We start from the raw sequence: 15,841 nt of genomic DNA on the forward strand, positions 1-15,841 counted from the left end.
CCAGATCTGTGCAGTCATCCAGTGTGAAACTTGGAGCTTCCTGTAATAAAGACAGCTCACTGCAGCCTCTTACCTTGTCACCTTGTTGTGATGTCATCACAGCCTAGGCAAGGTCACTGGACTAGAGCTCAAGGATGGCTTTTTAATGATAAACGTTACAGCCATTATGAAGCACTACACCCTTTCTGTATAGTTGTCAGGAATTTATGTATGCAGGGTCAAAATTAAAGAAGAGCTTCAGGCAAACAAAAAAATGTACCCTCGCAGTGGACCTGCCCCCCGCACTGCAAGGGTTAAGTATTAATTTTGTCCTGGCGGCTCAAATAAAGCAGATATACTCACCTGATGCTCAGTCCCACCAGGCTTCTTAACTGGTCCCCGCAGCCTTTTTTACCCCGGGCTCCCGCGGTCTGAGGGCCGCTGACCTCATTGATTTGCATTAGACGTGGGGACACCAAGGGACAATCCATAGCCAGAGCGGAGTGAGAGAGAGGTGAGCGCTGACTGCCGCAGGACAGCTTTATCTGAGCCCCCTAGACGAAACCAGGACTTAAAGGAGAACAATGACTTGAGTGCTTTTCACTCCTCATAGTTCTAGCCGACCTGTGACAATGAGACTGTCACAGGTCGGCTCAGTAGATCGGGAGGTGAGCGAACACATATCAGGTTCGCTCACCTCTCGATCCTGTCACGGCTCTCTGCCGTGACAGGGGAGGGGCTGGATTCCCCCCTCCGATCCGCCAGCGCTGACTGGCTGAACGGACGGGGGAGGGGGCGGGTACAGCTGGCTCTGCCTCTAGATAGGCAGAGCCAGCTGTCAGTCATGCAGCTGGGCGGATCCCGGCACAATTGTCGGGATCCGCTTCAGCTGCGGCGTCTCAGTATACTGCGAGCAGCAGCTGTAGCTCGCGGTATACTGAGCCTAGGGTGATGGGAGGATGCTAGTTTGTGTCCTCCCGTTACCCTAAGGAGAACTATGGGGAAAAGCCCTAACCCCATAGTTCTCCTTTAACCCTTGCAGTCTGGGGGTAGTCCGACTGCCAGGGTAAGTTTTTTCTTTATCCGGAGTTCTTCTTTCAGCCCCCCTGTCACTGTTCCTCTATAAAGAACCTGCAAATCAATAAAAAAAATCCATTCAACAATTCCTAACTCGCCTAATTGAAAACACAGCCTTGTATCATTGTGCTTCTCCTGCTTTGATTACGCCGATCGTTTTCTTCCCTGATTCTTGTTTCTGACCCACGAAAAAAACCTGAGTAATTGTCAGTCTGCTGGCAGCCCCCATTACGCTGGAGCCGTCTTCTCAAGTCATCGCTCTGAAAATAAACTACAAAGTCAGCCTGGCCTCCCCTCTCTACAGGTGATCCACTTTACCAGCGCGAAGAGTCACCTACCAGCACCTCTCAGCCCCATCACATCTTCACACATCGCCGCCATTGTATTTTACCGAAAGACAGAACACGCAGGACATGCTGGGCACGGAGCTTTGAGATCCCACATTAAAACAACACCATTCTCCCAATGTGGACTAGGTTCTCTTTAAAGTTCTGGATTCACGCTGTATAACTGCTCACATAACTCCTTTCCCAAAAAGTTCAAATTCAGGAAATTTCAAAGTGAAGTCCTCAATTGGCAAAATAAATATTGTGTGTGTGTGTGTATAAATATATTTGTCTTTTTTGACATATTGTCTACTGGACTAATACGGCTTACCCATTTATATTGCACTATATATATATATATATAATTTTGTTTTTGCTTAGCTGTTGTTACAATGTTATTATTCATAGTATTATCAGTAGCAGTATTTTCTAATTTTTCAGTATTGCATATTTTATAAAGCAGCGTCAGCACATTAGGCCTCATTCACACGGGAAAAGGGCGGCACGTACAGCTACGTGCTGCGTGCGCGGCCGTATCGGGCAGCTCCCGGGAAGGACAGGTGCTGCGTGTGATTAGTACACAGCCCCTGTCCTCTATGGGACTATGCGGCCGTACGCCACCCAACGATCACCCCAAGGGCAGGTCCGTGCGGGTGTGGGTGTCCGCACTCGTACGCTGACAGGATGAATCCTGTCTGCGTTCGAGCCGGGACACCTGTACCCGTACGGTCCTGCACTCTGGGTGATCGTAGGGTGGCGTACGGCCGATATGGCCGTGCGCGCAGCACGGAGCTGTACGTGCCGGCCTTTTCTCGCGTGAATGAGGCCTTACAATGAATTTCCCCCAAGATGCTCTGTGTTGTGCTCGTTAAAGAGACCCTGTCATCAGACCAATCGCTTCAACAAAAAACGTACCATAAGGTGAGCATTTAATGGGTTCTATTAAAGTTATTTACCTGTAAAAGCCTCCCTTGTGTAGACATACAAAAGCCTTGGGAATGCTGATGGGCACCACCATCTTTGATGTAAATGTCAGCAGCTCTAGCAGACTCACCCAAGGGACATTCTATAGTATTACTCTTCCCTCCTCCCCCAGCAGCTACATAAAAGGTTATCTAGGGAGGTGAGGGAAGGTAAAGAGGAGCTGTGCCAGCACAGACAGCACAGGAACAGGATATATCATGCAAGGAGGGAGGGGGTTGTGCTAGTGAATTGACTCTTCTGAAAATAAGGAAAATCTTTTACATTTCAGACACTTTTGATCACTCGGGCAGCCAGTGATTGGTCCTCTATGCATTGTACTGGCAGTCTGCGTTGTTTATCCGCACAGTCTGCAGAATTTCCAGTTTGCTGTGTAATATGTCTTCACAATCATTCTGCGCTCGCAAATGACCTCCCTTTATTGCCGCCGCTATCAACGCTACCCCGCCATCTCCGTCTAATAGCAGCTTTATGCTAAACCACAAAGATGTTTCCTCCACTTTATGTGTAACGTTTCTTTTATTGTTCAGGACGGAACATTTCACATAACGGCGTAAGAAGCCGAGGTCACCTCAGGTCACAGCTAAACAACTGCAGTAAACAAACATGCGTTTCCCTCTAATAACGTAAATAAACCCGCAGAGCTTAAACTTCCACATCGTGTGGTGTGCAAATATTTCCACAGAGGAACAGAGAAGGAAGGAAGGAAGGAAAGAAAGAAGCAAGGAAGACAAGAGGAAGGAAGGAAATCATGTTGTGTACGGTTATTTTCACACGAGGGGAGGGAAGGGAAAATAAGGACAGCATGTTATGTGCGGTTATTTTCGCAAATGAAAATAAACAAAGAGAGATAGAGGAAGGAAAAAAGGAAAGAAATAAGAAAGGAATGTAAAGTAAGTAAAAAGGAAGAAAAGGATGAAGAATGGAATGAAAGAAGGAAAGGAAAAAAATGGACTGAAAGAGGGAAAGGAAAAAAGTAATGAGAAAAAGAGTGAAAAAAGAAAGGAAGGATAGAAGGAAGGGAAAGAAAGAAAGGATAGAAGGAAGGAAAAGAAAGAAAGGATAGAAGGAAGGAAAAGAAAGAAAGGATAGAAGGAAAAGAAAGAAAGGAGAGAAGGACAAGGAAGAAAGGATAGCAGGAAGGAAATGAAAGAACGGATAGAAGGAAGGAAAAGAAACAAAGAAGGAAAGAAATAACGGATAGAAGAAAGGAAAAGAGAGAAAGAGAGAAAGAAAGAGAGAAAGAGAGAAAGAGAGAAAGAGAGAAAGAGAGAAAGAGAGAAAGAGAGAAAGAGAGAAAGAAAGAAAGAAAGAAAGAAAGAAAGAAAGAAAGGGACAAAGAATGGAATGAAAGAAGCAAAGGAAAAAAGGAATGAAAAAAAGAATGAAAAAAGAAAGGAATTATAGAAGGAAGGATAGACGGAAGGAAATGAAAGGATAGAAGGAATGAAAAGAAAGAAAGAAAGAAAGAAAGGGTAAGGAAAGAAAAAAGAAGTACAGAAGGAAAGGAAGGAAGGAAAGAAAGAGGGGATGGAAAGAAAACAAGGAAGAAAAGAAAGAAGAAAAGGAATTAAATAAGAAAGAAAGAAAGAAAGAAAGAAAGAAAGAAAGAAAGAAAGAAAGAAAGAAAGAAAGAAAGAAACCCTTCAGTTGGCCATTGGGCCACCTATCAGGTCTGGGAGGAAGCGGCTTGGCGTTGTCAGCATTTCATATACAGCGCTGTCACTTGCAGGATCTTCAGGTAAGAAAATCTGCAACACAGTCACACAAACATTTGCTTGAAAAGAGTGCGCAGTGACATGACGCTGGACATAGAGAAGAAAATATTCTATATACTGTATATACATTGAGGGGAATTTATCGAAACTGGAGCAGACAAAATCTGCAGCAGCTGTGCATGGCAACCAATCAGCTTCTCTCTTCAGTTTGTTCAGTTAAGATTTGAAAATGAATGAGAGAAGCTGATTGGTTGCCGTGCACAGCTGCTGCAGATTTTGTCTGCTCCAGTGTTGATGAATTCCCCTCTTTGTTTTTCTTTCTTGTTGGCAGATTCCCCTCTTTATGTACACAGAGATTGTTTCTCTTTCTACCACTGTGTGGGGTCATGGATTGCTCATGCAAATATAATCAGGCGTGACTCTTGGACCGTGGACCCGAAGACAGATATGTGTTTGAAGCCAAGCTTGCACCTACATGAGGGCAGCAGAGAGAAGCCGGCCGGAGACGCCAGGAATGCTGCGCATGTGATATGTAAACATGGCGAGAGTTACATTCACTCCTCTCTGTCACAGGTATACGTTGTTGGTATAAAACATTGTCTGTGTACACAGATCATTCCCAAAAGTCCAAGTTCAACATGGGAACGTCCCTTCCTACTGGAGACTGACTGCATGAGAAGCCTCAGCTGCAGTACAACGACCTATCACTAATGGTGACATTGTGTTTAGGAACTTCCTATATAAATGAAACCTTTCTCAGGAGAAACATGGCGGCCGCCTCCTCTTCATCCACCCGGAGTTCCACTTTAGCTGTAAGATTTGTAATGAATTGCAATCTGGCTGGAAAGTTCTTTAATAGCTTTAAGAACCTCGCTGACAGAGGAAATAAAAAGGGAATTCCCATTACGCGGAGCTCTGCCAGGCCCGGAGTCCAGCTGGACGGACTGACACAAGATATATCCATTCACACACGCGTTTTACTACTGCTCTCTGTGAACTGATACAACATGGCCGGCAACACTCTGCAAAGACAAGTCCGCAGGACTCAGGCCAATACAGGGGACTAACGACTTTCCTATTAGATACAATATAACTTATATAATACAACATGGCCGCCAACACTCTGCAAAGACAAGTCCCCAGGACTCAGGCCAATACAGGGGACTAACGACTCTCCTATCAGATACAATATAACTTATATAATACAACATGGCCGCCAACACTCTGCAAAGACAAGTCCACAGGACTCAGGTCAATACAGGGGACTAACGACTTTCTGCAAAGACAAGTCCGCAGGACTCAGGCCAATACAGGGGACTAACGACTTTCCTATTAGATACAATATAACTTATATAATACAACATGGCCGCCAACACTCTGCAAAGACAAGTCCACAGGACTCAGGCCAATACAGGGGACTAACGACTTTCCTATCAGATACAATATAACTTATATAATACAACATGGCCGCCAACACTCTCCACAGGACTCAGGCCAATACAGAGGACGCTGGCATGACTTGGAGAGCAGTGATGTCATTGTTAATAGATACGACTTGGAGAGCAGTGATGTCATTGGTAATAAAGGAAACCTTGAAGTCCAGTGATGTCATTGCAAATAGATACAACTTGGAGAGTAGTGATGTCATCGTTTGTTATTGGATACAGCTTGGAGAGCAGTGATGTCATTGTTAATAGATACAACTTGGAGAGCAGTGATGTCATTGTTAATAGATACAACTTAGAAAGCAGTGATGTCATTGGTAACAGAGAAAGCATAGAGAGCAGTGATGTCATTGGCAATAGAAACAGCTTGGAGAGCAGTGATGTCATTGGTAACATAGAAAGCAGTGATGTCATTGATAATAGATACAGTTTGGAGAGCAGTGATGTCATTGGTGACAGAGTAAGCATAGAGAGCAGTGATGTCATTGATAATAGATACAGTTTGGAGAGCAGTGATGTAATTTCCAATAAATACAACCTGAAAAGTAGTGACATCATCATTTTTCTTACACAGGAGGTTCCAAGGGGTCCTACCAAGTATCTCCATATGCCAGCACTGATGATTGCCCCCTGGTGGTAGGGTGCACTAATACAGAATGGAGCATAGCCAAAAAACAGGAGATATGACCCGCATAAGAGGGAAAGAGGAAGGGAAGGGAATATATAGGGGAGTGAAGGGAGTGAAGAAAAGAGGGAGTCAAAGGAAGAAGGGAAGAAGGAAAGGAGTGAAAGGAAGAGTGGGAGAGGAAAGAGAAGAGGTAGGGGAAGGAAGGGAAGACAGAGGGAGGGAAGGGAAGGGAAGAGGAAGGGAAGGTAAATGAAGAGGCAATGAAGGGTAGAGGGAGGGAAGGGAAGGGTAGAGGAAGGGAAGATGAAGAGAAGGGAAGATGGAGGGAAGGAAAGGGAAGAGGGAATGGAGGGTAGAGGGACGGAAGGGAAGAGGAGGGGAAAGAAGAGAGAGGAATACCGAAGTCCATAGTTCAAATCCAGATTCAGCCTGGACAGTATCTGCATGGAGTTTGCATTTTCTCCCTATGCTCCTGTGGGCTTCCACCGGGTACTACTCAGAAATCCTTCCACACTCCAAAGACATGCTGGTAGGTAAACTGGCTCCTGTCTAAACTGGCCCAGGCATATGAGATAGAGACGTTAGATTGTAAGCTCCTCGGGGGCGGGGACTGATGTTAATGAATGGTATGTAAATCACCGCCTAATATGATGATGCTAATTATATACATGTAATAAATAAATGACGGAGGGGAATGGGTGGAGAGAAAGTGCAAAAAAAGACAGACTGAGTTCAGGGAAAAAGGAAGCCAGGGACGGGGAGCAGAGAACAGGGCAGCACAGGGAGAGAGTAAAGAGGAAGAAGAAATAAAGAGGGAGAGAAGGAAGACCCCCACAGACATCACATAGGTCTGGCCCCCCTCTCTCCAGATGGAACTCAGGCTGAGGATATTTACAAAGAATCTTCACATAAAAGAGGAGAAGGGCTCAGCGTGAAATGTTGCTTTAAATACCCGGCCTATAACTATGACCCGTCCAGACAGCTGCAAGGTTACACAAGGCACCGTGTACACTGTACAGGGATCGCCCGCATCCATTCTGCATTTCATGTACAGCAGAAGGAGACAATCCCCTCATTGTGTGTGTGGGCGAGGGGGGTTGCTGTGCCGGACATGCTGGTACTTGTAGTTCAGCAGCAGCTGTAACAGCTTGATTGATTCCATCTAAAATTCTATATCTACTAATTTAAATAAATATACATATAATAGCCTTCAGAGTTCCCTTCATGGAGGTTAATGTGAGCTGCAGTGTGCATTCCTACCAGTTACAACTGCAAATGCTGTATAAGAGCTCCTCTATGGCAGGGAGGAGGCTTCATCTCGATCTTTTTGACAACCTGACAGAGTCACTTTAAATTTGTGGCCTTTAGCCTAAAGAAATAATCTTACCAATTACCATGTACAGCACCCTGCCGGCTCCTCCCACCAGCCATGTACAGTTCCCTGCCGGCTCCCCTCACCGGCCATATACAGCAGCCTGCCGGCTCCTCCCACCAGCCATGCACAGCACCCTGCCGGCTCCTCCCAACAGCCATGTACAGCACCCTGCCGCCCCCTCCCACCAGCCATGTACAGCACCCTGCCGGCTCCTCCCAACAGCCATGTACAGCACCCTGCAGGCTCCTCCCACCAGCCATGTACAGCCCCCTGCCGGCCCCTCCCAACAGCCATGTACAGCACCCTGCAGGCTCCTCCCACCAGCCATGTACAGCTCCCTGCCGGCTCCCCTCACCGGCCATATACAGCAGCCTGCCGGCTCCTCCCACCAGCCATGCACAGCTCCCTGACGGCTCCTCCCAATAGCCATGTACAGCACCCCACCAGCTCCTCCCACGAGCCCTGTACAGCAGCCTGCCAGCTCCTCCCACCAGCCATGTACAGCTCCCTGCCGGCTCCCCTCACCGGCCATATACAGCAGCCTGCCGGCTCCTCCCACCAGCCATGTACAGCTCCCTGCCGGCTCCCCTCACCGGCCATATACAGCAGCCTGCCGGCTCCTCCCACCAGCCATGTACAGCACCCTGACAGCAGGGTGCTGTGGTGTTTTCAGGAAGCTATGTACAGCACCCTGCCAGCCCCTCCTACCAGCCATGTACAGCATCTTGCCGGGTGCACCAACCGGCCCTGTACAGCACCCTGCCAGCTCCTCCCACCAGCCATGTACAGCAGCACCCTGCCGGCTCGTCCCACCAGTCATGCACAGCACCCTACCAGCTCCCCTTACCGGCCATATACAGCACCCTGCTGGCTCCTCCTGCCAGCCATCTATAGCACCCAGCCGGCTCCTCCCAACAACCATCATCTGCCTGCATTGCAAAGAGAAGCACAGGGACCCATTGCTACTATAACAGGGCATGCAATGAAGACTTTATTTAAAAACGGCATGAGCATGTTGATGGGGGGGGACCAGAGAAGGCCAAATATCAGCAGAATAAACTTAGGCTTTAAATTCGATTGACTTCTGCTACGGCGATAACTTAAAATGTAAAATCCTACAGTGCAAAACACACACCCGCTGCTCCTACACATAATCGGCCTTTTACGTCCCGCCGGCTGGGCCGCTTTCTCCTTCTACCAAGACAGGAATTAAGTTATATTAAAAGGTGATATCAGGGTTCCGTGCTCATGCCGTTTCCATGGCGATGGAACTTTGCGCTGCAGGCAGAAGCTAAGAAGGAGTTACTGACAGCGAAGCCAGCGGACAAGAGAACAACAGGGGGGGCCGCAAGAACTTCAAAAGTAGGCCAAAAGTCTCTCGCCGTCACCTTTTGGTGTAATGCAAGAGCGACGCGTTCCGCCCCCCAAGGATAAACACACATCAAAGCAGAATTGATTGTATCTTGTATCTTCAGAGGATTTAAATGTTGCTGTTTGTTACCGTGAAGTTTCCTGAAGGTCTCGTTCAAATGCGCCAATTAACCATTCAGAAGACGGCGAGCTTTCCACCCCTTTGGAGGGGTTACAAAGTATACCTGTAATGACAACAACATGGGGGTCTACCATTGGTACCCCCTTTTAACCACTTGATGACCAGGGTGTTAAACCCCCTTCCTGTCCCGGACATTTTTCAGTATTCAGCGCTGCAGTACTTTGACTGACATTTATTCCGTCATGCAACGCTGTACTGACATTAATTTTATACCATTTTTTAGGACATACCCTGTTTCTCCGAAAATAAGACCTAGTACTATTTTTGGAAATTGCTAAAATATAAGACCTACCCCGAAAATAAGACCTAGTTGTGACCATTCCCAGGGCCGGTGGTGTCATAAGGGGGAACTTGAAGAGCCGCGGGAGAGAATCAGCGGTACCAACAAAGCCGGCGCTAGAGGAATCGAGGCGGCAGTGGAGGGAGCAGAGCCGCATAAGCCGATGCCTCTTCTATAGCGCCGGCTCCTGTCACAGGTGGAGTGATACCAAAGGCACTCCGCCTGTGAGGAATCAATAGGTACGGCACCCCTGATTGCCCTGACCACCATATTTTTTTTACATGAATAAGTGTGGATTGTTGTACATTTTTAAAAAAAAGACCTACCCCGAAAATAAGACCTAGTGTGTTTTTTTGAGCCCAAAAAAATATAAGACAGTGTCTTATTTTCGGGGAAACACGGTAGAGCTTTGGTGCGTGTTTGCATTTGTATGTGCGTGCACTTGGGGGGCAGAACTTTAAGGCTAGGTTCACGCCAGATGCAGTGCGTTCCGGCCCGATTCTGGACAGAACGCACTGCATCGCATTGCAGCCAGCTCACTTTTTTGTAGGGCAGGAGGGTGGCGTGACTGACCATTGAAGTAAATGACACCGTAGCCACCCCCTCCGGCCGCAATGCGATCAGCCGCACGGGATCGCAAGGCAAATTGTGCCTGCGGTCCGGTGCGGTCAAAATGGGGGCGTGGCTACGGTGTCATTCACTTCAATGACCCGCTCCTGCCCCACAAAAAAGTGAGCCGGCCGCAATGCGATGCAGTGCGTTCTGTCCAGAATCGGGCCAGAACGCACTGCATCTGGTGTGAACCTAGCCTAAAAATATATTTTTTATGCTACCAGCCTGGCTGTTATGTTGACCCCCTTCCCCCTCGGCTTCAATGCATTCTGAACAGGTAAGCGGGTTAAAAAACTGACGTACGGGCTACGGACTCGTTCACACCAGTTGCACTGAGCTGCATTGATCAACGCAGGGCCAACCCAAGGGCACATAGAAAGCAATTGTTCTCAGCGGTACAGCGGTGCCAGCTGTATGCATGTCTGCGGCAGCGCCGTGCGTATGGGTGGCAGCAAAGTGTTGAAAACATTTTTAATAGGTGCGATGCATTTAAGTGACGCATTGATGTTGCAGATTTCCCCTTACTTCCTGTCTGCTAAAACCATTGTCGCCAGAACAGGAAGAAAGGGAAAATCTCTACTATGGAGCCCCAGATAACCTGAAAAGGGTTCTAATCCTCCTCCACTCTAAACAGGTTTTTTTGCTTGACATACACTTTAAAGTCAACCACTCAATATCCAGAGCTCAGTCCACTGCCTAATGATGGGCACACATGTATCCATATGATCATTGGATCAACCAATCAATCTAACAAAACAGGTCGAATCTAATACATATCAAGTACACAGTTATATTTTTCGAACCAGCCCCGACTTCCTCCCGTCCAGTCTGCATGCCTGCGGGGACACCGGTGCAGAACAAAGGTTCCTGCTCCACCTTGTCAGTCCGTGATGCTAAAACACCGGCACTTGGACCGGGATCGTCTCCAATATCACAAATCTGCCTGAAAAGCAGCTCATGTACTTTTCCAAGCTACAGGCGTGTTGCTACAAGCGACAGAACGCTCAGATGTGACCAGGGGCCATAGAAAACAAACTTGTGTTGAGTGTTTTGTAGCTTTGATCTGCCAGCTATAAAATGCCTAGGTGGGAATGGAGCCTTAGGGTGGCAAGCTGTTTCGCTGTTTTTATGCCGATAACGATACTTGGAGATGCTCCCTGTTCATGTGTCAGTGTTTTATCATAATGCATATCAAGCACGTAAAATGCATTACCTGACCAGTAACGTAAAATAATTAATTGTTTTCAACCAAGACACATCAACCAGCCAGTCCGAAAGCATGGCGGGCATAAGAGCAAGCCTCATCATGTAAGGCCTCTTCAATGTCATCTGTGAGACTGTCTTTGGTTTGTTAATGAGCCCCTGAGGCCCCGTTCACACCTAGGCATTTTGTAGCTGGCAGCTCAAAGCGACAAAATACTCAACACAAGGAATCCCATTGTTTTCTATGGCCCCTGGTCACACCTGAGCGTTCTGTCGCTTGCAGCCAATAAGTACTATCCTTGTCGCACTCCTTACCGATGTGTCCCTTGTAGTGGGGGGTGCTCGCAGTGACCGCGGATGGTGCCGCGAATGTCAGCAAAATAGTGGAAATCTCACCAGCACACCAGTCCTTTTAGGATAGCAAATGCTTCATTTATTGAAGTTTTTTGTCATATGACCAACAAAGCGTTTGGGAGCATTTTTTGGGGCTGTTTCATGATGTCAATGAAGCTACTGGGCCAAAACAGAACATTGCCTGAAGCTGAACGCCTGCAAAATGCTTCAAAAATAGCCTAAAAAAGCCAACGCCTAGATGTGACCGTGGCCTAAGCTCCTCAACTTTTAACTCCTAGCCATATGTCCTGCCTATCTTCTGACCATTCTGTCCAATTAGAATACCTCTATTGGTCTGCTAGTCACTCTTCTTGGACAGTGTGCTAGCCTTTTGCTAACCCACCACTGTCCAAGGAGAGTGACTAGCAGACCAATAGGGGTATTCTAATTGGACAGAATGGTCAGAAGAGTTGAGAAAGTCCAGGTCATACTATGAGTAACCTCAGATGGATGGCTTTGTTGGACACTGGATGTAATAGCAGGCACCTTCCACATTCTTTCATTAGGAATCATTTTTAGTTTTAGGTATTAGGATTGGATGATAAGTTCACATTAAGCCAACAAGTCACTGAGTGGAAGAAAGCATCTTACTGTGAATTTGGTGTAAAGCTGGAAGGTGAGGAGTGGATTTGGCAACTCCCGGAAATAGAGCTTGCACAGCGAGCCGACACAGTGAATGTCCTGGAGGTAGACTTCCTTCGTCAGGTCCGGACACTGATCAACGAACTCCTGCCTGCAATGACAGAGCGATGGACAGATGGATGAGTGACAGTTAGATGGTGGCTCCCTGTGCTCCAGGGCTGCCAATTTATTTCTATATTATTTGTTCCAGACAGCAGTATGAAAAAAAATACAGACAGCTCAAACTTTACAGCGACACATCACCATGACAACATTAGACTGTCCATAATGGCATTTTATATTTACCCACCGTGAATCAGTAGTGCCATGTTAGAAACAGTTTAGCAAACAGAAATAGTTTAACCACTATGAAGGCATTCTGCACTAAGAAAGTAAACCCAAAAGCTGAAAAACAGGTACCACAAAGTGCCTGCAGTTACCCTTTCCTAAGCTCCACCACCACCACCAAACTGGCCGCCAAGAGCCTCCAAAATTATCATGAAAGTTTTAACTTTTTGAAAGCCAAGACTTGCTTAAAGCTAAGCAAATCCCCTTCTGAACCCATGTCCTCATGTTTGCTAAGTGGCCAGGCACAAAGCAATATGGGTGCATGGGTGTCCCATATCAACCAGTAGTAGATGTGGGTGTCCCATATCAACCAGTAGTAGATGTGGGTGTCCCATACCAACCAGTAGTAGATGTGGGTGTCCCATACCAACCAATAGTAGATGTGGGTGTCCCATACCAACCAATAGTAGGTATTTCTCTAGGTGTCAGAAGAGGACAATGGTGGTCCACAAAGAACCTGCATTTACCCTTTCCTAAACCTCCACCACCACCGCCCAGCTGGCTGCCAAGGGCCTCCAAAATTATCATGAAAGTTTTAACTTTTTGAAAGCCAAAACTTGCTTAAAGCTAAGCAAATTCCCTTCTGAACCCCTGTCCTCATGTTTGGTAAGTGGCCAGGCACAAAGCAATATTGGTGCATGGGTGTCCCATATCAACCAGTAGTCGATGTAGGTGTCCCATGCCAACCAATAGTAGGTATTTCTCTAGGTGTCAGAAGGGGACAATAGTGGTCCACAAAGTGCCTGCATTTACCCTTTCCTAAGCCTCCACCACCACCGCCAAAATGGCATCCAAGGGCCTCCAAAATTATCATGAAAGTTTTCACTTTTGAAAGCCGAAACTTGTGTAAAGCTAAGCAAATCCCCTTCTATACCCCTGTCCTCGTGTTTGATAAGTGGCCAGGCACAAAGCAATATTGGTGCATGGGTGTCCCATATCAACCAGTAGTAGATGTGGGTATACCCATACCAACCAATAATAGGTATTTCTCTAGGTGTCAGAAGTGGACAATGGTGGTAAGGGAGCATAGGGATGGTATGTGAAGGCATCTTTTGGTACATGATATCAGCAAAATTATGTAGAGACCTCTTCAAAGTATTAAGTTTTGTACCATTAATGCTACACCTTATAAGACCTTTGGGATAACAGTCTTCTTACAACTATTGGGGCAACAGTTTGGGAAAGGTCCAACAATATTGTGCCCTTGTGCACAAAGCCACCTTCAAAAGACATGATTTGAGGTGAAGGAACATAAGTGGCCTTCACAGAGCCTTGACCCTACTGAACACCTTTGGGATGAAACCCAATGCAGTTTGTGAGCCAGGTCTTCTCATCCAACATCAGTATCTGACCTCACAAATGCTCTTTGGGCACAAATTCCCACAGACCCCCTCTAAAATCTTGTGGAAAGCCTCCCCAGAAGAACGAATAGTGTTAAATCGTTCCAACATTGGCACGGCAACCCTTACTTGACTGAAATCCTGACACACAACTTGCCTTAGCATCCCATGCGTATCCCCAACCTCCATCACAACTTGGATAACCTTTCAAAAAGCCCCCACTGCCACCGAAAGCAAATTCTGTTGTCTCTGATGTTTTCCAAATACATTATTAATGATGTGACTGCTCAATGTCAGCTTCTGGTTGGTCCACGCCAGCAGCCAAACAGAAGCAAGCATTGAGTGGTCACAACCGTGCAGATAGGGCATAAAGAGATGATTGCAAGAGGATCAGCAATCGGACATCGATGTATAGAGCTCCCCCCTTCAGTGACCTTGCAAGATATAATAAGTCAGTGAGTGAAGGAACTCAACCATCTCAACTCATAAACTAAGGGGGTTATTCACTAACGAGCCGAAGGATCCAGCCGGAGCCTCGGCTGATCCTTCGGCTCTCTTCGGCCACAGGAGCCCTTCGGTTCAGTGGAACCGAAGGGCTGCTGTACGGTCTATTCACTATAGCCCGTACAGCAGCCGAAGGTGGCCGAGCTGCTCAGCCAAGCCGAAGTCGAAGTGACACCCGAAGCGGGGGCGAACGGCCTGCCGAAGATCGGCCATGAACCCTGCTAATGACAGCTGGGCGGAGCCACCCGTGACCTCACGGCTGGCTCTACCCAGTTGTAATGACAGATCAGCGTCCCCAAATGACCTGGGGACGCTGATCTGTCATTAAATAATAACAACTGGGCGGAGCCAGCCGTGATGACATCACGGCTGGCTCCGCCCAGTTGTTATTCATTGGCCGGGACCTGCTAGCAGACTCTAGCAGGTGCCGGCCAATAGGAAACAGTTCGGTGGAGCTAGCTGTCATTTTTTTTTTTTTTACATCTTTATTTTTTAATTTTACTGTTTATTTACATTTTACAAATATTTTTTCAACCTTTTTTCCGTTTTTTTTAACTCTTTTCATTGATTTTCTATTTTGCTTGGTACCACGGAGGTACCGAGCAGGATAGGCGAGCCGAATTCCGCTCGGTGGCATTTGGCTATTCACTCACTGCCATTCGGTCCCTACGAGAATAGGGGCGAACGACAGCAAGTGAGCTGCTGGAGCTTCGGCTCAGCCGATCCAGATGTTGGATCAGCTGAGGCGAAGTCCTTCTGCACTTCGGCATGTTTGTTTGACCGAAGTGCAGCCGAAGGCAGCCGATGTATGGCCGATTTCAGGCTATGTATGGCTGAAATCAGCCGTACAAGCCAGAAGTGAATAGCCGAACAGCGTTAGGCTCACTTCACTTCGGCTGGGTTATTCACTTGGCAGCTTTGTGAAGAACCCCCTAAATATAATTATTCTGTAGACTGACCCTGTAAAAAGGGCACCGCACATGGTGACGAAATAACACGGACTGAAAGCTCTGTATGGACGATGGCACTTTAACAGATATATTTAAACTGTATTATTTTATTATAACATTATGATATTATTTCAGGCTCGGATGCCCCGGATGAGCTGTAACTGGCACATAGTCCATATATAGCTGTGATGTTATCAGGTTACTCGGGCACACGTTTACTCGGTGTTCCCATGTGCCAACACCCATTTAACAATAATTATATGGAATATCCATAGCGGGTATTACCATTCCCACAGCAATCAGCGTTTAACCTAAATATTGAAGTAATTGAAATCTCTTCCTCTAAAAATATTAAATCCCTCCGAGATTTCCGGTGACAGAATTCAAAGAAAATCTAATTTAAAGGCCTACTAAGCCCCTGTTTTATTTTTTAGAGTGGGTAAAGGGTAGTTTTTAATGCTTAGGTTTTTAATGCTGGAAGAAAGACTAAAAAAATGGTATTTTGATTA

General features: G+C 46.7%; 1 protein-coding gene across 1 annotated transcript in view; it reads right to left on the minus strand.

The window, feature by feature from the left end:
• ARHGAP31 (Rho GTPase activating protein 31) overlaps window positions 1–15,841 on the minus strand; it is a 75,038-nt gene that overhangs the window by 51,980 nt on the left and 7,217 nt on the right. Inside the window, exon 2 of the mRNA XM_018570280.1 lies at window positions 12,161–12,302. Coding sequence (XP_018425782.1) covers window positions 12,161–12,302 — 142 coding nt within the window. The remainder of the gene's footprint in view (window positions 1–12,160; window positions 12,303–15,841) is intronic.

This window comes from Nanorana parkeri, unplaced genomic scaffold (assembly GCF_000935625.1).
Source record: "Nanorana parkeri isolate BGI_ZX_2015 unplaced genomic scaffold, ASM93562v1 scaffold1495, whole genome shotgun sequence".
NCBI classification, from domain to species: Eukaryota; Metazoa; Chordata; class Amphibia; order Anura; family Dicroglossidae; genus Nanorana; species Nanorana parkeri.